The sequence below is a fragment of the Scardinius erythrophthalmus genome (assembly GCF_964197995.2).
Source record: "Scardinius erythrophthalmus genome assembly, chromosome: 3".
NCBI classification, from domain to species: Eukaryota; Metazoa; Chordata; class Actinopteri; order Cypriniformes; family Leuciscidae; genus Scardinius; species Scardinius erythrophthalmus.
This window is the reverse complement of record NC_138223.1, coordinates 3,331,428-3,357,505: the sequence shown is the minus strand read 5'-3', so window position 1 is coordinate 3,357,505 and position 26,078 is coordinate 3,331,428. Positions and strand designations below refer to the sequence as shown.

At 38.0% G+C, this 26,078-nt stretch overlaps 2 protein-coding genes across 4 annotated transcripts in view; one reads left to right on the top strand and one right to left on the bottom strand.

Annotated features, from left to right (window-relative positions):
- The first annotated feature begins 13 nt into the window (after positions 1 to 13).
- On the top strand, positions 14 to 6,862 carry ggact.3 (gamma-glutamylamine cyclotransferase, tandem duplicate 3). Its single transcript, XM_081360383.1, has 2 exons — positions 14 to 192; positions 5,754 to 6,862. The coding sequence occupies exons 1-2, from the start codon at positions 169 to 171 to the stop codon at positions 6,252 to 6,254; spliced, it is 525 nt and encodes a 174-aa protein (XP_081216509.1). The 5' UTR covers positions 14 to 168; the 3' UTR covers positions 6,255 to 6,862.
- A 739-nt stretch (positions 6,863 to 7,601) lies between these two features.
- Positions 7,602 to 26,078, bottom strand: part of farp1 (FERM, RhoGEF (ARHGEF) and pleckstrin domain protein 1 (chondrocyte-derived)) — a 92,106-nt gene continuing 73,629 nt past the window's right edge. For 2 of the 3 annotated variants that reach the window (XM_081360978.1, XM_081360979.1), the window contains exons 21-27: positions 23,287 to 23,376; positions 22,389 to 22,471; positions 15,077 to 15,189; positions 14,220 to 14,383; positions 10,586 to 10,693; positions 10,358 to 10,509; positions 7,603 to 8,589 (exon numbers count right to left, since the gene is read on the bottom strand). In XM_081360978.1, the coding sequence (XP_081217104.1) occupies positions 8,508 to 8,589; positions 10,358 to 10,509; positions 10,586 to 10,693; positions 14,220 to 14,383; positions 15,077 to 15,189; positions 22,389 to 22,471; positions 23,287 to 23,376 (792 nt within the window). In that variant the 3' untranslated portion in view covers positions 7,603 to 8,507. Of the gene's footprint in view, positions 8,590 to 10,357; positions 10,510 to 10,585; positions 10,694 to 14,219; positions 14,384 to 15,076; positions 15,190 to 22,388; positions 22,472 to 23,286; positions 23,377 to 26,078 lie in introns of all 3 variants that reach the window. The other variant, XM_081360977.1, reaches the window with a different exon arrangement.

Here is a 26,078-nt window from a genome sequence, read left to right as displayed (position 1 = left end):
CCCACACAAACACAGTGCGCCACCGCACCCTACTGGACAAACCCAATACCGCCCTAACACGCAACAATTTTGGAAGGCGGAAGTAGCGAACACACTGTCGGCTGTCAGCAGTTCAGTTGAGAAACCTGTGCCTCCAACGTTCATTCAAAATCACAGTTTGGTCTGTAAATGAAAGGATTTGGATTATTGTCGGTAAGAAAGACATTTTCTTCTCGCTTAGATGTGTATTGGATGGAGAAGGTGAAGTGTTTAGAAGAAGGTGAAGTGTTTACATGAGACACATTTTGTTTTGTTTGTCATTCAGTTTTCATCTAAACTGCAGTAATGTCCGATCATCTTCAGTTTTAAATGGATATTATGACTACTTGGTTTCCGTACTATGGGACAAAACCCCCTTTCCTTTCAAGTTTTTGTGACTGTCTGATGGAATACAAATATATATTTGTAAGGAAAAGAGTTAGAATTATCTAAATATATCTGCATTTTTGCATGATTTTATAATGCACTTTATCAATGAGAAAAAAAATATTTGTGGTGTTTTTCCATCTTAAAATTGGACACTATAACAATATCAATAAACATTTTAATTAAGTTGGCTTGAGAAAGCCAATTTACTGAAATCCTATTTAAACTTATTATTCTTCTGACCCAAAATTTTTCAACTCTAACTCCTCCTAGAGCTTTAACTCTACAAACTCCAAACTCGGGTCAGACCTTCAGACTGTTCTGACTCGAGTTGCTATATCTTTTCAGACTGATTTGACTTTCAGTTTTCTTAAAAAATAATATTAAAAAATCATAAAAATCCCATAGACTTACATTGCAGAATGCTCAAATTGAGCCAAGACTACGGTGGCCCATTAGTGTACAAGCCAAAAACTCAAATCTAAACTCCCTGAAGCCATAGACTCAATTAAACTACTATTCTATGTACTAATAAACTCTATCTATCTATCTATCTATCTATCTATCTATCTATCTATCTATCTATCTATCTATCTATCTATCTATTTTTAACTAATCGTTCTTTCTTTCTAACTAATCTTTCTTTCTTTCTAACCTATCTAGCATCTATCTTTCTAACTATTCTTTCTTTCTTTCCTTCCTTCTTTCTAACTAATCTTACTTTCTTTCTAACCTATCTATCGATCTATCTTTCTAACTATTATTTCTTTCTTTCTTTCTTTCTTTCTAACTAATCTATCTTTCTTTCTAACTACTCCATCTTTCTTTCTTTCTAACTAATCTATCATTCTTTCTATCTTTCTTTCTTTCTTTCTTTCTTTCTTTCTAACTAATCTATCATTCTTTCTATCTTTCTTTCTTTCTTTCTTTCTAACTAATCTATCATTCTTTCTATCTTTCTTTCTAACTAATCTTTCTTCCTATTTCTTTCTTTCCTTCTTTCCTTCCTTCTAACTAATCTATCTTTCTTTCTAACTAATCCATCTTTCTTTCTAAGTAATCCGCCTGTCTTTCTAACTAATCCATCTTTTTTCTAACTAATCTATCTTTCTTTCTTTCTAACTAATCCATCTTTCTTTATTTCTAACTAATATATCGTTCTTTCTTTCTTTCTAACTAATCCATCTTTCTTTCAAACTAATCCAACTTTCTTTCTATCTAATCTATCTTTCTTTCTTTCTATCTAGGGCTGGGCGATATGGCCAAAAAAAAATCACAATATTTTTTTTTATATCAGTCGATATCGATAATTATCACGATAAAAGTCAAATCTTAATTTCTTTCAAGCTTAAAGGCAGATTTTTGCTCCTAAGAGAAAGTTGTAGAAACCAGAGTTAACTGTCGTTTTGAACTACTCTTTATTGTCAGAACATATCATGACTAACACTTGCCAAACAGGTGAACATTTCACAAATCTGAAGTAGAACATTCAAACATTTGTCATTTTTCCTTAACAAAATAAATATATTTATTGGACAATTTCTTAGTTTCTACATGTGCTATTTTTTTTTTTTTTTTTTTTTTTTTTGGTAAAATGTAATATTCTGACTGTCTGAGTTTTATTAAACTTAACCATTGGTCATCCAGTATCATGCATTTTTAGATCATGACAACCACAGATGAAACCAGGCACAGCCTGTAGCACCTCACTATCATGGCAAAGTGTAACTTTATGGTTTCTATGGTATTTGTATGAAAAACCTAAATACGTTATTAAATACTGTAATTATATTCCATTAGTCCTTTAATACAGTGTCTACATTAATAATATAATACAATTCAATATGTATATCCCACATTTCATGGTGCGGCTAACGTTACAGTAAATCCATGGTAAATGATGGGAATTTGTAGACGGAAAAGCCTGTATCGTTGCGCACAGTGTTTCTCCTGTTTGTCAGCGCTGTTTCATCTGCCTTTAAACTGGTTTAAATCACTGAGACATTTGTGTTCCTCGCTGAACTCAAGCGCTTCTCACTGGATTTCGTGCCCGAGAGTGATCAGAGTAAACGCATCGGCTCTAGTGAGCTCGCGCTCGCGCTGCCGTTTGGACTTTGAGCCGAGCGGATAAATGGTCCGTGTGGCCCGCGGTTCAAATGAGTTTCGTTCCGCTTTTGGCGCATAAACATTATCGAACATTTATCGACCTCTTGATATCGTTTTATCGAGAAAAATTATATCGCGATAATTATCGTTAATGTTTTATCGCCCAGCCCTATTTCTATCTAATCCATCTTTCTCTCTCGCTAATCTATCTATCTATCTATCTATCTATCTATCTATCTATCTATCTATCTATCTATCTATCTATCTATCTATCTATCTATCTATCTATCTATCTATCTATCTATCTATCTATTCTTTTTTCCTTCTTTCTTTCTTTCTTTCTTTCTAACTATTCTTTTTTTCTTTCTTTCTTTCTTTCTTTCTTTCTTTCTTTCTTTCTTTCTTTCTTTCTTTCTTTCTTTCTTTCTTTCTTTCTTTCTTTCTTTCTTTCTTTCTTTCTTTCTACCTAATCTTTCTTTCTTTCTACCTAATCTTTCTTTCTTTCTTTCTACCTAATCTTTCTTTTTTCTGTCTTTCTTTCTTACTATCTTTCTTTTTTTTCCGTACTAATCCATCTTTCTTTCTTTCTTTCTTTCTTTCTTTCTTTCTTTCTTTCTTTCTTTTCTACTAATCCTTTTTTCAAACTAATCTTTCTTTCTAACTAATCTTTATTTCTCACTAATCTTTCTTTTTAACTAATATTTCTTTCTAAATAATCTTTTTTTCTTTCTAATCTTTCTTTCTTTCTAACTAATCTATATTTCTTTCTTTTTCTTTCCTACTAATCTTTCTTTCTCTCTAACTATTCTTTCTTTCTAACTAATCTATCAATCAAAATTTAAACTACTTTAAACTACTTAAAACTTTCTTTCTTTCTTTCTTTCTTTCTTTCTAACTAATCTTTCTTTCTTTCTAACTATTCTTTCTTTCAAACTAATCTATCAATCAAAATTTAAACTACTTTAAACTACTTAAAACTTTCTTTCTTTCTTTCTTTCTTTCTAACTAATCTTTCTTTCTTTCTAACTATTCTTTCTTTCAAACTAATCTATCAATCAAAATTTAAACTACTTTAAACTTCTTCAAACTCTCTGGTCCGGCTTTCTCAAGCCAACTTAAAGTTTGTCTCAACAAACTTTTTTTTCTAGTTAATGTTAAAAATTATTTTAAAAGGCAACACACTGTACCACAACGGACAAATTGAAAGATTTGACATTTTCACATACAAATATATATATATATATATATATATATATATATATATATATATATATATTGAAAACATCAATTTATTTAACCAGACACTTGAACAAACACATTTATCCAGTTTTTAATGTATTAAATATTTCATATCTAATAAAAAGTAACATTTCATGGCTAATAATGCATACTACAGAAAAGCAGATTAGCACAGAATATGACGAAAGAAAGCAAATTTGTGTTCAGTGCAAATAAACCTGCTGCCTGTGTTTTATTAATTATGTATAACGAATTGTGTGTTTTTTTTTTTATTGTTTTTTTTATAACTGTTGGTCCATTAAGCCTCATTAAGCGTTTTCTATGGGAGGAAAATGCTTAACGTACAATTAATATTCTGTGCTCATCTGCTTTTCTGTAGTATGCATTATTAGTATGGTGTTTACTGAGTTTGATAATATCGTTTATTTCTTTTAATATCAGTCCAATGCATTAAAAGAAAAGAGTAAAGAGTAGCAAAAGTCAAGGCACGAAATTTGAAATTGCAGTGACAGATTTGAGAAGTTGCAAGTGTCTGAGGTTGTACTGCGAATGTGAATGTAAGATTAAATGCAAATATATATTACAAGTTTGTGTCTGTCATTGTATTTCTGTGAATGGCATTTTACACATTTGTGACTACTAGTCTGCAGCTTCAGATTCAGAATACAGAATAATTATAGAATTGTCACTATTGTCTGCAAGTGCAAATTTCAACATTCAACTTCAGATTTTTATTTTACAGGTTTTCACATTGGAGCTGTGTGTAAATGTTCACAAATATTTATTGTACAAGTTCTCAAATTCACATCGCAGAGGTGGACAGTAACAATGTTCATTTACTTGAGTACTGTACTTAAGTACACTTTTTAAGTATCTGTACTTTACTTGAGTATTATTTTTTCTTGAAACTTTTTACTTTAACTTCACTACATTTGAAAGACAAATATCATACTTTTTACTCCACTACATTTCTACGGTCCTTGAGTAGAAAGTAGTAACATCAGTCAGGGGATGATGCATTTTGGCTGGAAATGAAAGTCGGGTTGACGTCAGAATCCAACATCATCAACCTAATTTTCATTTTCAACGTTGGGTTTGGTCTTCTAAATGCGAATTTTGTCATTGTTTTGGAGCACACTAACTTATAGATTACAAGTAAGGCTAACATATTCATACTAAAAGCCAAAAAAACTTTAAATATGGCACTCTTTGAGGGAACAGCCATTTGGGTGTCCGAAACCATTGTGGACGTTATTGAGTGACTTATTCAATCTCACATTCAATCCCACTACTGGAACTGTGTTCTAGAAATACATGTGATATTGATATGAGGTTAGCCATAGATTCAGAGGCATAAGGTACTGTAAGTATTACATACAACATTGCAACAATAAGACAATGCATTGACATTTACTTTTTACTTTTGATACTTAAGTACTTTTAAAAACAAGTACTTCTGTACTTTTACTTAAGTAAAAATCGGTCTTTACAGCTTTTACTTGTAACAGAGTAATATTTGACCAGTAGTATCTGTACTTATACTCAAGTAAGGAAGTTGTGTACTTTGTCCACCTTTACGTGCTAGTTTTGCTACTCTTTTACCTTCATAATTTACAGCGTGGTATAATAAATGATCTGTGGGGTAATTTGAGCCGAAACTTCACAGACACATGCTGGGACACCTGAGACTTATATTACATCTTGTAAAAAGGGGCATAATAGACCCCCTTTAATTGCTAGAAATACCATACAAGGGCAATTTCACGCAAAACTGTCACATCCATAACGCCAACTCAATACCATGGCATTGAGTTGGCGTTATGGATGTGACAGTTTTGCGTGGAATTGCCCACAATATGTAATTCAAGTTCAATTTATTTGTCTTCGTTCTCCACAGATCACTGAGTAACCAGTCCGAAAAACCAGCCAAAATAATTTATAATACATCTATAGATGGCTTTATCAGATTTTGAATCATAATGAAGTGTCTCTTTCACCCACAGATCATTGTTAGTGTTTTTCCTGCGGTGCACATGGCTGAAGTCTTCGTGTACGGGTCGCTAAAGAGAGGCCAGCCCAACTACTCCCGGATGATGGATCATGCCAACGGTCAGGCCGAGTTCCTGGCTCACGCTCGCACCGTGGACCGATATCCGCTCGTGATCGCAACCAAACACAACATCCCCTTCCTCCTGAACGTCCCCGGGATGGGTCAGCGCGTTCACGGGGAGATCTACAGAGTGGACCAGAAGATGCTGGAGTTCCTGGACGAGTTTGAAAAATGTCCACAGCTGTACCAGCGCAGACTCATCCGGCTGGAGGTGCAGGACGGGCCCGGTGGAGGAGAACACACACCGAAGGCTGGAAGCAGCGTCGAGGCCTTTGTGTACATTAAGGAAAATTTTGAACCCGAGTGGCTCGAAAAACCAACACATGAGAATTATGAGGCTTACGGTGATCACGGGCTGCACTTTGTGTGTCGTGAAGACAGACGCCCTGAGTAACTGGAGTAACATTTACCTGTTTTTTTTTTAGCAAATTAATGATGAATTACCGCATACAGATTTGGAGAGAGAAAATCTATATCAACTTCTGACGGTACTGTATATTATCTGCTATGTAAAATGTTATTAGAACATGTGATCATTTCTGTAGACATTGTCATTTAAATCAGTGTGCTTTACGTTTACACTTAAAACCATCACTGGCAGTATCTGATAAGTTAATTTAGCACTGAAAGCACATGTTTAATTTTTGTGTGTTCATTTTGGCCCCTGGGTGTAAATGTGGTATCAGATCATGGCAGTATTACTTTAATGCTGTAGAATATAAATATGATAGTTGAACAGCACGGTGGTTTATATGGGACTTTATTACCATGTTTACAGGGCAAATTTAAATATTCAAAGGATGATTCAACTGTAAAAAGAAATGGAAATAATCTAAGAAATATATATAAAATTATGGAATCTTGAATAAATATACAGTGCACTACATATAATATAAAAACACTCCTTGTATATCTAGATATCAGGTGTATCTGTACATATACTGTAGATGAGTTTTCTAAATTGCACTTTAAAAATAAAATGAATAAATTCAAAATGTTTTCATTTTTGTTGTTTTAGAAAATCAATGTAAATAACAACAAATGCAGCACATGCCATATATATATATGGATTTGTTTATTCTGAACATATTCACGCACTGTCAACCATACATATCTGCCAACATAATCCATATTGGTTTTTTTAATATATATATATTTATATGCATTAAGAAAGAATTAAAATGCTTTAAAAAAAGATTAAAGAAGAATTTTGGCACTCAAGCATTTAGACGAAAGGCAGCTGCTTCCTTCAGAGAAAGACTTTTCTTTTCTTGCACCGTGACAGAATAATGGCTAACGATGAGGGAGTGTGTGGCGTTCCCTCATAAACGAGTGTGGAGTGGTTCACAGTTAGTATCAAAACTTGTATAAAAACGTCCTACAAAAGAGAGTTTGGAAGGCAGCGTGTGCCGTAGTCTCAGGCCAGCAGAGATGATGAGAACATTACAGATCCAGCTTGTGCATAGACCGGGTCACTTCACCCAGAAACTCAAGCATATTTTATTTTGCATCAAATCAAGCATATTTTTAGGAGCAATAAGATTTTTCATGACACGCTTTTCCCAAAATTCCTAATGTAATACAGCAATGAAAATCAATGAGTTTTATTTGAATAAAAATCAGTATAAATTCAACAACAAATTTACCCAACTAAACTAGCTATTGTACTAATATATAATAATAATAATAATGCAAATTTTAGGGCAAATTGTCATGAAAACGCAATAAAAAATAAACTTAATGGTCCTAAAGATAGGCTTTATTTTCTTCATGCAAATAAAAAGCTTAATTTCTTTCTTTTGGATTTCGGGGTGAAATATGACCTGAACATCTTTCGCCAGTTTTTTTTGTGTGTGTGTGTGTGTGTGTGTGTGTATGTCTTTTTCACTGAAATGTAGACAGAAGGCGTCAATAAACATCATTATTAAAAGCTGTGGTGTTACTATAGTTAAAAACTGTCCCAAGATTAAAAATGTCATTGAAAATTTCTGAAAGTTTACTTCTACCGGCATTTAGTTCATGAAACACGAGCAGAAGTGTAAATTTCATGTGTAAATTGTTCGTAAAACAGTTCTCAGAGTAAACCATCGCATTCAATTCAATAAACCCGGTCTCACGTACACAATAGCACCCAATAAACCATTTAGAAAAGCACTCGCACATAAACTGTCACGTACAAATCAATAAAACATTCGCAAAAACATCCTTCAGAATAAATCATCACATATACCCATTGCATTCAATAAAAAAATTAAAAAAACATTCTTGAAAGCATTCTTGTGAATTTTACGAACAATTTACACTCATTAGTTGCATTTCATGATTTCATGACTGTTGTTTCCTAACGAGGATATCGTGTCTTTCTGCACATTGAAAACTGGAAGTGTTTGACTTTGTCCTGCTGATCTCTCCACCGTGCGATGTTGATGATGATAGTAGTATCTCCTGGACTTTTCCACTGATCTGGATATTCTCACGACTCACAAAACTTCACATCTGAACCCTTTCAAAGGCTGAATCTTCTAGAAAGTGAAACGACGATATAGCACACGAAACAATTCCCACTCAAACTCGCTCATAAGAAATATGTTAGTGTGTGTTGGGAGAACCTGATTGAGAATTGGTGTGTGTGTGTGTGTGTCTTTGGTCAGTAGGGATGTGGATCTTTGCGGCTGAAGGAGCGGATGTGATTGGACGAGCACGTTGCACTGCGGATCACCTCCATCCACCTACAGATCACATGACAGGAACATGAGTTAGGACTGCAGTAATAACGCACAATAATGTATGGAAAAATGCAATGAAGTTGACTTGACATTCAATACCCAGTGTTCAGATGGACCATCTACCTGTCAGTATAATATATATGTAAGGGATAATGTAGAGCGAGGCGGTTGTTATAGCGAATACAACCCCGACAGGCGGAGGGGTCTTGAGGCGGATCTTGAATCATGAAGGGGTTGTATTCGCTATAACAACCGCCTCGCTCTACATTATCCCGCTTATTACATGGCTACCTACCAAATAAATCAATAATTTGACACAAAATATTGATTTAAAAAGCAGTTTATTGATTTAAAAACGATTGTATTGGTTCCAGCAGAGCCATAGAGAGAGAGAGTTGCGACAACTCCATTGACAACAATGGAACGCTTTTTTTACAGCAATGGCGGCTCGTAGAGCCTCTCAATAGTTCCCGGAAGTAAAAACAGCGCGGTAGAACAGACCGTTTGTGATGCACTTTTAAAAGGTAAGATGTTTAAAGAATAAGATTGTATATTATCAGTACATCTGAATCAAATAAACTTGTGTTTTAAAGCATGCTAGTTGATTCCGAAGCACTTCCTGGAACTATCTGAGGTCTACGCGAATCACGTGACAACTAAGCATTTTGAACTTCCGTTGTCGCAACTCTCTCTCTCTATGGCTCTGGGTTCCACTAAAGAAAATAGTCTGTTCTGTCTCTACGGTTAGAATCCCGCGTCCATAGCAACGCTCTGTTTTTCATGGCAACGGTGTGTTATACTTCACAGCGTTCTGTTATTTCTTGATATTCTACATAAGAATTCCACCAAGCCATGTAACATATATATATATATATATATATATATACACAAATATTTTTTATTATATTAGTATTTTTTCAAATATATTATTTATGATTCATGCACTTTTTGTTTTAATTTGACATATTTTGTATTTTTGTACTCATCTAGTTGGTTTTATCCATTTTATTTTTTGTAACACCTTTCTTTAAATAATATATTTTTTGTAGCATGTTTCTGTAATAAGAGTATTTTATTTTGAAAACATGCTACCAAAAAAAGTATAACATTTTGTTACAGAAACAGAATATAAAATAAATGAAAAAAAATAAAAAAATAAAAAAAAAAATATATATATATATATATATATATATTCATATTTATGCACTGTTTGCTTTTAATTTGAGATATTTTACATAGTTTTACTTATCTATTTTATTTTTTGTACTACTATTCTGAAAATAATATTAGGGATGCACAGATCTGAAAATGATAACCGATAATTCCTTATATTTGAAAGCTGATATATTGGCTGATAAATCTAAATCTGAAATGTATTGAATTTTTGAGAGCCTGATTCCAAACACAAAAGTGGTAAAAGTTCCAAAAAAAGTTCACTTCAACAAAGCTCCTTTCAATAGTGTTCTCATTATAATTTTATGACAGATTTGCGCTGCACATGTTGCACTGAACTGCATTTTCCTTTTCGAAGTGATTCCAATCATATTTCAAGCATTCAACTGAAGCAAATAATCAATTATTTATCGGCTTAAAGATATTGGCCAAATTTTCTTACTAATAACATTAAAAATGAACATATATCGGCTGATACGGCGGCCAATATATCATTGCTCCCCAAATAATATAATTGTGTAATATGTCTTTGCAATAAAGTATTCTTATTCCAGGAACACACTCTAGCGTTTTGGTTGATCGGAGATCCCGTACGCACCTCTCAAACGTGTACTCGCTCTCGGATCTGAAATAGTAGACGTGTGATTTGAAATGCAGCTTGAAGACGTAGTCTTTATGGATGTTCTCGGACTCTGAGGGAATGGTGATGGAGTATCCCAGCAGAGGAAGACTGGCCAGAGGAAACTCATCCTGCAAACACACTTCCACATCAAACACGGCACAAATACTCCATCAAAAGTCATGCGAAAATGTGCGCACGTCTCACCTGGTGTGTTTTGTAGAAGAACAGGCTGAAGTTGGTGAAGACCACCCATAACTTCTGCCAACCGTTGCTGTTCTTGAACTTCCTCAGAAGATTCCCAGACAACTGATTCTGGAGAATAAAGAGCAATGAGGAAACAGAGAGAAGACGCTTCACACTCAACCAGGGTCCAAAATCTACAAGTCAAGTCTCCTTTATTTCTATAGCGCTTTATACAATAGATTGTTTCAAAGCAGCTTTACAGGAAAATAATAATTCAATGATGTAAACCGGGTTCAATTCTGCTGTAAAGCGGCTCTAAAAAAGAAATTAGTGTCATTGTTCAGATGAAGTCCGTTCAGTGTTGATTCAGTTTAATAGTTCAGTTCTTCACTAACTTATTAATAGGACTTATATTATTAAATATAATATATCAAGTTTTTCAAAGTACATATTACAACATTTAGTTTAGTAATCAAATATATTTGATTTACTTGAATCTCTTATAACGCAATGCATAATTTAAATCACAATATACAGTACGAGAGATACAATCGTGATGTAATAGGCTTATAGGATAGTTAATATGATCTGTCAAACAGTGTCCATTCTTCAAAATATCTTATTTTGTGTTCGGCAGAAGAAAGAAACTCGTACAGGTTTGGAACAACATGAGGGTGTAAAAAAAAAAAAAAAAAAAAAAAATTAGGTGAACTGTCCCTTTAAATCACGCATAATGTTAAAATTAGGAATTTTAACGCAATGCATGATTTAAATATCTTATATCATGATTTCAATCATGCATAATGTAAAAATTCCTGATTTTAACATTATGCATGGTTTAAATCACAATATATTCACTATTTCAAAAATTGCAGGTTACCAAAGGCAATGTTTACTCACTTGACTTGAATATAATATGTTGTATATTTTGGACTCAAGGCATGAGACTGACAGCACAAAGTGTCACCATGTTAATGTCAAGGACACTTCTTCCTCTAAATAGAGCTGAATCTTGAATATTCAACATCTGAATAGAGAAAGTGTCCATTCATACAGGATTCAGTTCAGTTTTAGTTTTCATTTTTGGACTATGCACTCAGCTTTGTATGTCTTGTAGTTTATTCAGCATATCTTGACACAAACGCTGCATTTTTAAGATGCCATGTCAAGTTCATTTTATTTTATCTTTATTTTACCATTCTAGCTTCTTTTGATTGTCATCATTGCAAGATCGAGTCCTGTATGAATGTCGTTTGTGCTGTTAGTGAAAGACCTGAAGAAGAATCAAACACATTCAACACGAGAGAAACACACTGAAGTGAAGCGAACACACACCATCACAACCCCAAGTACAGTCAGTGTTCAGAGGGACGACTAAGAGTTAGTCATTAACTATATTTATATCAGTTATTATACTGTGTGTGCGAAGTAGAAAGTCCAGCTCAGGCTGTTCAAGCAGCGGCGGTGATGAACACAGAAATCACTGATTGTGTGACACTGCGGGAATTTACAATCCACTATTAGACAAAACGGACTCATTTAAGCATTTTAAAATCCTATTATAGTATTATTACTTTAAAAATGGCTTTTTTATATTTTCAGTATTCATTTATTTTTGGTTTAGTTTTAGTAACTTATTATGTACTTCAACTTATTTTATTTCAGTTAGTTTCCAATGTATAATTATTATTTTTTTTTTTTTTCTGGGAAAATATTAGTGCAGTCTATCTATTCTTTAACTTACAATTAATTGATATATATATATATATATATATATATATATATATATATATATATATATATATATATAATTTATTATATATATAAAAATCATGTTTTAAAGATACTACTATACAAAACGTATTATATTATAAATGTTGTAAAATGCATTTGCCATGTTTTAAAAATATTTTAATTTGCTTATAATTTATATAATTATTAAAATAAAATCTTATAACTTTAATTATTTTCTTATAACTTATTTAAGTTTTAGTAAATTCTAATTTTCATTTAAGCTTCAGTTTTTGATTGAATATTTGTATTTTATTTTATTTCAGATTTATTTCAACTACCGAAAATGATTTTTAATAGTTTTAGTTATCAATAACAACACATGTTTGAGGACAGCCCGAGCTCTTGTCCTTGGTTAAGAGACTTAAACGCGACTTCGGTTAAAAATGCCATTAAACAGGCGGTTTATCTTCGCAAACAACCGAAGCGTCGCTCTGTCGCATCTTTAACTCTTCTGAATGCGCGAGTGAAGCGGTCCATGTTTTACCTCTCTACTCCTGCAGGATTCGCTAAAGGAGAGGCTTTGGACACGATACCAACACACCAGAGCGAGAGACACGGGCCCCTGGGCTCTGAGCGGGGCCACAGCGGGAGCCTCTGAGAGACTGACTGGACTAGAGCCGTCTAACACAGCAGAAGAGGAGAAGAGAAACACACACAGTCAGAGACATGACACACACACACTGGGGTTGAACAGGGACACGGAGAGAGAGAGAGAGGGAGAGAGAGAAGACCAGCACTCGTCTGATGAAGAACACGTCACACTAAAACACTGAAACAAGAGTTTAGAAGGAATCTTTCCAGTGGAAACCATTAAAACAAGATCCACTGACTTGAGAGGCAACACTCCATGAGATCAGCTTTTATTGATTATGAATATACCACGAGTGTATTGTGTGTTTTACTGCGCTGGCAATCAAAATTTGTACACAAACCTTGCCTGAAAAGTTTGAAGTACTTGTAAAAGCCCGATTTTTTTTTTTTATATATATATATATATATATATATGTATATATATACATATACAGACCCTTTCCAAAAAATTAGAATATCATGGAAAAGTTTATTTATTTCCATAATTCCATTCAAAACGTTAAACTTTCATAGATTATAGATTCAGGGCCCACAGCTTAAACGATTTCAAGTATTTAGTTGTTTATTTGTTCTAATTTTTTGGAAAGGGTCTGTATATATATATATATATATATATACTGTATAAGGAAACAAATACTAAAGTCTTAATATCTTATGCAGCGCTGCTTCTCAAGCAAACTGATCTTGGATTGATAGTTTAACTGGATAATTAGACAAGAATACTCGTTAGGAACAGGATTTCCTGAAGTGAATGAAAAGTTATTATATCTTGACCCTCATGTGTTTGTGCACACTTGCTTATTTTTACATTCAAATTTAGTGAATCTGATAATATTTTCAACTACCAATAAAATTACGACGATTAATTCCAGATATGAACTCGTGGAAATAGAAACGGTGCACAAACTCCATGAGGGCCCAATTACAAGAGTCGCCCTGAAAACAGAGAGAGAGTGAGAGAGAGAGAGAGTGAGAGAGAGAGAGAGAGAGAGAGAGAGAGAGAGAGAGAGAGAGAGAGAGAGAGAGAGAGAGAGTGAGAGTGAGAGAGAGAGTGAGAGAGAGAGAGAGAGAGAGAGAGTGTGAGAGAGAGTGAGAGAGAGAGAGAGAGAGAGAGAGAGAGAGAGAGAGAGAGAGAGAGAGAGAGAGAGAGAGAGAGAGAGAGAGAGAGAGAGAGAGAGAGAGATTAAACACAAACACAGAGACACAACGGAGGAAAAGCACAGGACACAGAGACTGGAAGCTCAGGATCACGACGGCTTCGCTCCGGTACCTCTAACGCTACGCTAAAGTCCACCATGGACACGCTGGTGCTGCGGTGCCAGCACACATGAACCGTGGTATTACCGCGGTGAGGCGTCTGCCGCTCGAGAGACGTCCGAGACGCGCTCAAGTCATCCTCTGATTCCTGGTCACCGCTAGATTCCTCAGGGGATTCTGGGAAATGTGGGAAGAACAGCCATTTAAACAGCCATTGCAAAAAACAAACAAAAACAATAAAAGGTGTTTTTTGTACCATATGTACCATGGTAAAATAATAAAAATTACCATTATTCATTTTTGTAAGCAATAATAATAATAATATAATAATAATTATTATTATTATTAATATAATTATTTTTATAACTAAAGAATGAATGAATAAATGAATTTTACAGACAATTACAACAGTCGACACTGTCCTTTGAAGTCAGAAAGGTTTTCATGAGGTTTTCACAATGACAGTGAACAAAAACTCTCATAGGAGAGAACCGTGAGCAAACACACACTTCACAGTGACATCAAACCCAACGTCCAGATGACAGGAACAATGCCAACAAAGAAAAGCAGAAGAGATTTAGTTGAATAAAGCAGAAGAAAAAGAGTGTGTGTGTGTGTGTATCAGACTGGAAACCTGTGAAACATGATCCCGTGCAAAAACTGCTCTGTTAATTCAGTGTACAGTGAGCACAAACTGTGTGTAACACACTCATGAACATATGCATCGTTCAACATCACAGCAAGAGTCGGTCAAGCACACTATTCCTCTGAAACATGTCATGAACTCTTTTGCAAGCATTAGTATCTAAGAGGCCGGTGTCAGATCGGTAAACTCAGTGGATGACATGCAGAAAAGTGTGTGTGACTTACTTCCGTCAGTGAAACCACTGGACAGGATCTCGGCCGAGGATCCGTTGCATTTGTCCGACAGTTCGATGGCCATCTTGATGTCCTCCACCCACTTGTCCATCTCAGACTCTGAACTGAGGAAGAAAAGCAGATCTGTCAATCACAGAATGAAGACACTGGCGGATCACTGACACACACTGACACACACAGAGTGAAGACACTGGCGGATCACTGACACACACTGACACACACAGAGTGAAGACACTGGCGGATCACTGACACACACTGACACACACAGAGTGAAGACACTGGAGGATCACTGACACACACTGACACACACAGAGTGAAGACACTGGAGGATCACTGACACACACTGACACACACAGAGTGAAGACACTAGCGGATCACTGACACACACTGACACACACAGAGTGAAGACACTAGCGGATCACTGACACACACTGACACACACAGAGTGAAGACACTGGAGGATCACTGACACACACTGACACACACAGAGTGAAGACACTAGCGGATCACTGACACACACTGACACACACAGAGTGAAGACACTGGAGGATCACTGACACACACTGACACACACAGAGTGAAGACACTAGCGGATCACTGACACACACTGACACACACAGAGTGAAGACACTAGCGGATCACTGACACACACAGAGTGAAGACACTGGCGGATCACTGACACACACTGACACACACAGAGTGAAGACACTAGCGGATCACTGACACACACTGACACACACAGAGTGAAGACACTAGCGGATCACTGACACACACTGACACACACAGAGTGAAGACACTAGCGGATCACTGACACACACTGACACACACAGAGTGAAGACACTAGCGGATCACTGACACACACTGACACACACAGAGTGAAGACACTGGCGGATCACTGACACACACTGACACACACAGAGTGAAGACACTGGAGGATCACTGACACACACTGACACACACAGAGTGAAGACACTAGCGGATCACTGACACACACTGACACACACAGAGTGAAGACACTAGCGGATCACTGACACACACTGACACACACAGAGTGAAGACACTAGCGGATCACTGACACACACTGACACACACAGAGTGAAGACACTAGCGGATCACTGACACACACTGACACACACAGAGTGAAGACACTGGCGGATCACTGACACACACTGACACACACAGAGTGAAGACACTGGAGGATCACTGACACACACTGACACACACAGAGTGAAGACACTGGCGGATCACTGACACACACTGACACACACAGAGTGAAGACACTGGCGGATCACTGACACACACTGACACACACAGAGTGAAGACACTAGCGGATCACTGACACACACAGAGTGAAGACACTGGCGGATCACTGACACACACTGACACACACAGAGTGAAGACACTAGCGGATCACTGACACACACTGACACACACAGAGTGAAGACACTGGCGGATCACTGACACACACTGACACACACAGAGTGAAGACACTAGCGGATCACTGACACACACTGACACACACAGAGTGAAGACACTAGCGGATCACTGACACACACTGACACACACAGAGTGAAGACACTGACGGATCACTGACACACACTGACACACACAGAGTGAAGACACTGACACACACTGACACACACAGAGTGAAGACACTGGCGGATCACTGACACACACTGACACACACAGAGTGAAGACACTGACACACACAGAGTGAAGACACTGGCGGATCACTGACACACACTGACACACACAGAGTGAAGACACTGACACACACTGACACACACAGAGTGAAGACACTGGCGGATCACTGACACACACTGACACACACAGAGTGAAGACACTGACACACACAGAGTGAAGACACTAGCGGATCACTGACACACACTGACACACACAGAGTGAAGACACTGGCGGATCACTGACACACACTGACACACACAGAGTGAAGACACTAGCGGATCACTGACACACACTGACACACACAGAGTGAAGACACTAGCGGATCACTGACACACACTGACACACACAGAGTGAAGACACTAGCGGATCACTGACACACACTGACACACACAGAGTGAAGACACTAGCGGATCACTGACACACACTGACACACACAGAGTGAAGACACTAGCGGATCACTGACACACACTGACACACACAGAGTGAAGACACTGGCGGATCACTGACACACACTGACACACACAGAGTGAAGACACTGACGGATCACTGACACACACAGAGTGAAGACACTGGCGGATCACTGACACACACTAACACACACTGAGTGAAGACACTGACACACACTGACACACACAGAGTGAAGACACTAGCGGATCACTGACACACACTAACACACACAGAGTGAAGACACTGATGGATCACTGACACACACTGAGTGAAGACACTGATGGATCACTGACACACACAGAGTGAAGACACTAGCGGATCACTGACACACACTGACACACACTGACACACACAGAGTGAAGACACTGGCGGATCACTGACACACACTAACACACACTGAGTGAAGACACTGACACACACTGACACACACAGAGTGAAGACACTAGCGGATCACTGACACACACTAACACACACAGAGTGAAGACACTAGCGGATCACTGACACACACTGACACACACAGAGTGAAGACACTAGCGGATCACTGACACACACTGACACACACAGAGTGAAGACACTAGCGGATCACTGACACACACTGACACACACAGAGTGAAGACACTAGCGGATCACTGACACACACTGACACACACAGAGTGAAGACACTAGCGGATCACTGACACACACAGAGTGAAGACACTAGCGGATCACTGACACACACTGACACACACAGAGTGAAGACACTAGCGGATCACTGACACACACAGAGTGAAGACACTGGCGGATCACTGACACACACTGACACACACAGAGTGAAGACACTGGCGGATCACTGACACACACAGAGTGAAGACACTGGCGGATCACTGACACACACTGACACACACAGAGTGAAGACACTGGCGGATCACTGACACACACTGACACACACAGAGTGAAGACACTAGCGGATCACTGACACACACTGACACACACAGAGTGAAGACACTAGCGGATCACTGACACACACTGACACACACAGAGTGAAGACACTAGCGGATCACTGACACACACAGAGTGAAGACACTAGCGGATCACTGACACACACAGAGTGAAGACACTGGCGGATCACTGACACACACAGACACACACAGAGTGAAGACACTAGCGGATCACTGACACACACTGACACACACAGAGTGAAGACACTGGAGGATCACTGACACACACTGACACACACAGACTGAAGACACTGGCGGATCACTGACACACACTGACACACACAGAGTGAAGACACTAGCGGATCACTGACACACACAGAGTGAAGACACTAGCGGATCACTGACACACACAGAGTGAAGACACTGATGGATCACTGACACACACAGAGTGAAGACACTAGCGGATCACTGACACACACTGACACACACAGAGTGAAGACACTGGCGGATCACTGACACACACTGACACACACAGAGTGAAGACACTAGCGGATCACTGACACACACTGACACACACAGACTGAAGACACTGGCGGATCACTGACACACACTGACACACACAGAGTGAAGACACTAGCGGATCACTGACACACACAGAGTGAAGACACTAGCGGATCACTGACACACACAGAGTGAAGACACTAGCGGATCACTGACACACACAGACTGAAGACACTGGCGGATCACTGACACACACTGACACACACAGAGTGAAGACACTAGCGGATCACTGACACACACAGAGTGAAGACACTAGCGGATCACTGACACACACAGACACACACAGAGTGAAGACACTGGCGGATCACTGACACACACTGACACACACAGAGTGAAGACACTGGCGGATCACTGACACACACTGACACACACAGAGTGAAGACACTGGCGGATCACTGACACACACTGACACACACAGAGTGAAGACACTGGAGGATCACTGACACACACTGACACACACAGACTGAAGACACTGGCGGATCACTGACACACACTGACACACACAGAGTGAAGACACTGGCGGATCACTGACACACACTGACACACACAGAGTGAAGACACTGGAGGATCACTGACACACACTGACACACACAGAGTGAAGACACTAGCGGATCACTGACACACACTGACACACACAGAGTGAAGACACTGGCGGATCACTGACACACACTGACACACACAGAGTGAAGACACTGGCGGATCACTGACACACACTGACACACACAGAGTGAAGACACTGGAGGATCACTGACACACACTGACACACACAGAGTGAAGACACTGGCGGATCACTGACACACACAGAGTGAAGACACTAGCGGATCACTGACACACACTGACACACACAGAGTGAAGACACTGGCGGATCACTGACACACACAGAGTGAAGACACTGGCGGATCACTGACACACACAGAGTGAAGACACTGGCGGATCACTGACACACACTGACACACACAGAGTGAAGACACTAGCGGATCACTGACACACACTGACACACACAGAGTGAAGACACTAGCGGATCACTGACACACACTGACACACACAGAGTGAAGACACTAGCGGATCACTGACACACACTGACACACACAGAGTGAAGACACTAGCGGATCACTGACACACACTGACACACACAGAGTGAAGACACTGGAGGATCACTGACACACACTGACACACACAGAGTGAAGACACTGGAGGATCACTGACACACACAGAGTGAAGACACTGGAGGATCACTGACACACACTGACACACACTGACACACACAGAGTGAAGACACTGGAGGATCACTGACACACACTGACACACACTGACACACACAGAGTGAAGACACTGGAGGATCACTGACACACACAGAGTGAAGACACTGGAGGATCACTGACACACACTGACACACACAGAGTGAAGACACTAGCGGATCACTGACACACACTGACACACACAGAGTGAAGACACTGACACACACTGACACACACAGAGTGAAGACACTGGCGGATCACTGACACACACTGACACACACAGAGTGAAGACACTGGAGGATCACTGACACACACTGACACACACAGAGTGAAGACACTGGAGGATCACTGACACACACTGACACACACTGACACACACAGAGTGAAGACACTGGAGGATCACTGACACACACTGACACACACTGACACACACAGAGTGAAGACACTGGAGGATCACTGACACACACTGACACACACTGACACACACAGAGTGAAGACACTGGAGGATCACTGACACACACTGACACACACTGACACACACAGAGTGAAGACACTGGAGGATCACTGACACACACTGACACACACTGACACACACAGAGTGAAGACACTGGAGGATCACTGACACACACAGAGTGAAGACACTGGAGGATCACTGACACACACTGACACACACAGAGTGAAGACACTAGCGGATCACTGACACACACTGACACACACAGAGTGAAGACACTGACACACACTGACACACACAGAGTGAAGACACTGGCGGATCACTGACACACACTGACACACACAGAGTGAAGACACTGGAGGATCACTGACACACACTGACACACACAGAGTGAAGACACTAGCGGATCACTGACACACACTGACACACACAGAGTGAAGACACTAGCGGATCACTGACACACACTGACACACACAGAGTGAAGACACTAGCGGATCACTGACACACACTGACACACACAGAGTGAAGACACTGGCGGATCACTGACACACACTGACACACACAGAGTGAAGACACTAGCGGGATCACTGACACACACTGACACACACAGAGTGAAGACACTAGCGGATCACTGACACACACTGACACACACAGAGTGAAGACACTAGCGGATCACTGACACACACTGACACACACAGAGTGAAGACACTAGCGGATCACTGACACACACAGAGTGAAGACACTAGCGGATCACTGACACACACTAACACACACAGAGTGAAGACACTAGCGGATCACTGACACACACTGACACACACAGAGTGAAGACACTAGCGGATCACTGACACACACAGAGTGAAGACACTGGCGGATCACTGACACACACTGACACACACAGAGTGAAGACACTAGCGGATCACTGACACACACTGACACACACAGAGTGAAGACACTAGCGGATCACTGACAGACTGTAATACAAACTGATGAGGCTTTTAATAAAATGTTTAAAACAGCAATTTGATTAAAATAATATTTAAACTACATCATTACATTATTATTATTATCACTAGAAATAATAATTGTTAAATGTGTTTATTATTATTATTAATAATAATAATAATAAGAAGAAGAAGAAGAAGAAGAATGTTTTCTTATTATTGTTATAAAATACATAATAATTTAATAATTTTTAAATAAATATAACAATAAATAGTACAATAATTGATTATATAATAAATAATATTATAACTATAATAAATAATTTTATAACCAATAATTGTATTGTTATTATTTGTGTAATTATAATTAAATAATAAAAACAACCAATTTTATTATTAAATATATAATGATAATAATAATAATAATAATAATAATAATAGATAAATAAATAATAAAAAACAACAACAATAATATTCTTGTTATTATTATTAAATTATATATTTAATAATAATAATCCTTGTTATTATTATCATTTTATTTATTGTAATTATAATGTTATTTATTATTTTTACGTTTTTTTTCTTGACACTACTTTATAGCTTGAATTGAAGTCATTCCACTGAGAATCCAATCCTGGATTTGTTTAATTAAACTATATAAACTACTTAAACTAACTTTAACCAAATATCCTGCAGTATTAATCAGCTTCAGACTCATTTCAGTAAATGTATTTGAAACAGCTTTTATGTGATGTTGCGACACGACTGCACTAGATCACAGAACACTGTATAACTCTTTATAATATACTGATATCAAACTTGATTTATTTGGATCTGCATTTGACAACTTAAATAATCATTAACCCTCATAATGATGATGTTCCCATGAATTTCTCGAGCTCAACACACGATAAGAACAAAAGGACGTCAACTGCTCCGTCGGGATTTATTCATTTCTATCATTTGCACATTGAACATGAATTTGACATTTTAGGACATGGATACTGACATGCATAAAGCCCGCTGTGTAATAATGAACCAGTTAAACTCATTCTCGATCATTACCTGGCGGCCACGACCACAGACTGCCGCTGTCCGAACAGAGTGAATGAATGCGGGACGCCCCACTCGTCCTCACTTTCACGGATCTACACAAACACATCGAGAAGAAAGAGGAACACAGCGGTTAGTCACATGCTGACCTTGTGGACGAATATTAAAGGGTTAGTTCACCCAAAAATGAAAACTCTGTCAGTAATTACTCTCCCTCATGTTGTTCCAACCCCGTAAGACTTTCGTTCATCTTCAGAACACAAATTAAGATATTTCTGATGAAATCTGAGAGCTGGCTCACTCCTCCATAGGCTTCTCTGTAATCGATATCTGCCATCCCAGAAAAGTTTTTAGACATCGTTAAAATAGTCTAAATGTATACAGTGGCTCCTTCTGATGTTCATTCATGTTTATTTGATGCTATAAATTAACTGATGATCGGTTCACGAGCAGCTTTAACTGAGGCGGTCTGTCAGACACATTAAAGAGCCACAAAATGGTATTTATTGTTTAAATTTCTTTAAAAAATGACCAAATTTGAAAGCTGAGACTTTGTTTCATATCAAAAGTACCCTGGTCTGTCCTATCTGTCAGTGTGTTATCAGTGTTTCTCTCCTCCGCGATGTGAGAACATGGTGTGGCGTGAGAGGGGCGTGGCTTGTCGGACATAGCAACAGTAACTAAAGGGGGCGGGTCTTTGCGAACGGTCAATTACATTTACATACGATACGCAATTTACTGAGACGCGCTGGAGCTGCAGAACAATAGATCTCCTGTCTGTGTGAATGTAGAGACGGAGGCAGCGGGAACACGTCCAAAACAACAGAGGGAATATTGTGATGTTCACTCAGTTGAGTACTGAACGTTAAAGTCACTCTATATGGACCAAAATTAATCAAAAAATACCCACCGTCATGCCATACAGAGGAAGCTGGCCGTGAACTTTGAACTGATTAGATGCTGTCATCCCGCGACTCGTGTACATCAGAACATCATTGAACTGCAAACAATTTCAAGATGTGAAAGGAAAAAATTAGGATTTGTTATTTTATCTCTCGTAAAACCATCAAGAAAGATGATTCACTTCAGCCAGGAGTCTAAGACACTTGAATATCATTAAATATTGAAGAATATCACGGTATTACTATAGTAGAGGTCCAAAAAACATGGTAATATCATGGATAAATAAAATCAACACATAAAATAAAAATAACAAATAAATATAGCATAATCATTTAATATAATAAATAATATTATAAGTATAATACATGCTATTATAACAACAAACTATTAATATTAAATATATGACAATATATAATTAAATAATAACAAACAATAAAACAACAACAATATTATTATTATTAGTTACTATTATCATTAAATATATAATATACAAATAAATAATAATAGTCTTGTTGTTTTTGTTATTATTATTATTATTATTATATAATTTTATAATATTATTAATAATACTGTAATTATTATTATTATTATTATTAATAAAATAAAAATATTTAAAACAAAATATAAAAATATAAAAGAATCCAAAAATAAATAATTTAAAATAAAACAAATAATAAAAAACATAACAAATTACACAAATTATAGATAAAAAACCAATAAATTATTAAATAAAACAAACAACATTTAAAAAAAAATAAAACATTAAAGGGTTAGTTCACCCAAAAATGAAAATTCTGTCAGTAATTACTCACCCTCATGTTGTTCCAACCGCGTAAGACCTTCGTTCATCTTCGGAACACAAATTAAGATATTTTTGATGAAATCTGAGCTATGTCTCACTCCTCCATAGGCTGCTATGTGACCGAAACTTGCTGGCCCAGAAAAGTTATTAAAGAGATCGTTAATATAGTCCAAGTGATGGCTTACACCCAAACAGATTCGGATCGGATCTTCTGTCAGATAACATCTCCAAAATGTTAAATACCTTTTGACTAGTAAACAAAAGTCCAAATCATAGTCTCTGCTGCACCAATTTAACTGATATAAATAGTGTAGAACATTGCATAGAAACTGTGTCTATTCCTCGTTTAGTGAGATCAAATCATAAATCTACTGCAGGATCTAGAAAAAATCTAATTGTTATTAAACCAGAAAATGTTGCTATTGGTAATCAAAAACAATTTTTAAAGCTAGGTCTTTTAAACATTAGATCACTCACACCTAAGGCAGTTATTGTAAATGAAATAGTCACAGATAATAGCTTCGATGTACTTTGCCTTACTGAAACCTGGCTTAAACCAAATGATTATTTTGGTTTAAATGAGTCTACTCCTCCTGGATACTCCTATAAGCACGAGCCCCGTCTGAATGGTCGTGGCGGCGGTGTTGCAACAATCTATAGAGATTTTCTCAATGTTACTCAGAAAACGGGTTATAAGTTTATTTCATTTGAAGTACTTGTACTAAATGTTACGCTCTTAGATGATAGAAAAACATCCCTATTATCTCTAGCCTTGGCTACCGTATATAGACCGCCTGGGCCTTACGCTGATTTCCTAAAAGAGTTTGCAGATTTTCTCTCAGACCTATTAGTTAACTTCGATAAAGCATTAATTGTTGGAGACTTTAATATCCATGTAGATAATCAAAATGATGCGTTAGGGGCTGCGTTTACTGATTTATTAAACTCCTTTGGGGTCAAGCAAAACATAACCGGACCGACTCATCGATTTAATCATACACTCGATTTAATTATATCACATGGAACCGATCCAACCGATATAGATATCATTCCACAAAGTGACGATGTCACTGACCATTACATGGTAACTTGCATATTACGTACTCCTGTAATATATCATGCTGCGCCGCGTTATCGATTAGGCAGAACAATCCTTCCATCCACCATAGATAATTTTTCAAACAGCTTATCGGATCTGTCTCTGCTGCTCAGTGAACCCAAACAAACAGATGAACTTGAGGAATTAACTAGCACTATGAGCACCATTCTCTCTGGATCATTGGATATTGTTGCGCCCATTAGATTAAAAAAGGTCAGAGAGAAAAGTAAAGCACCATGGTACAACAGTACTACGCGTGTTCTAAAGAGAGAAACCCGTAATTTAGAGCGTAAATGGAAACAAACCAACTTAGAGGTCTTTAGAATCGCATGGAAAGACAGTATGTCACGTTATAAGGGGCCGCTCACATATCGCGTCTTTTGCGCGCGCAAGTTCGTTATTTCAAATGTAGCCGCGCGGTATGCGCGCTCATAATGGAAGCGACGCGGTCGCGGTGCGACGCGCTCGTTTTTTCCAAGCGCGTCCGCGCCGCATCGAGATAAAAACATCTCAACTTTTCAGAATGCCGCAAGCGCACCGCAGGTCACGTGACAAGAACCAAGCTTAGCAACGACAGACGCCTCCGGAGCGCAACCACCCGAGCGCTTTGGAAAAAAGGAGAACGCGGCGCGCCTAGCGTTTTCAACGCGTTTTTAGGCGCGATATGTGAGCGGCTCCTAAAAAGGCCCTAAAAGCGGCCAGGGCTGAGCATCTACGCAAACTAATAGAAAACAACCATAACAATCCTAAGTTCTTATTTAACACCGTGGCGAGACTAACAAATAAACAGATGTCTCCTGAACAAAGTATTCCATTACAGTTTAGTAGTAATGATTTCATGAAGTTCTTCACTGAGAAAATAGAAAACATCAGAACCACAATTGTAAACGTTCAATCC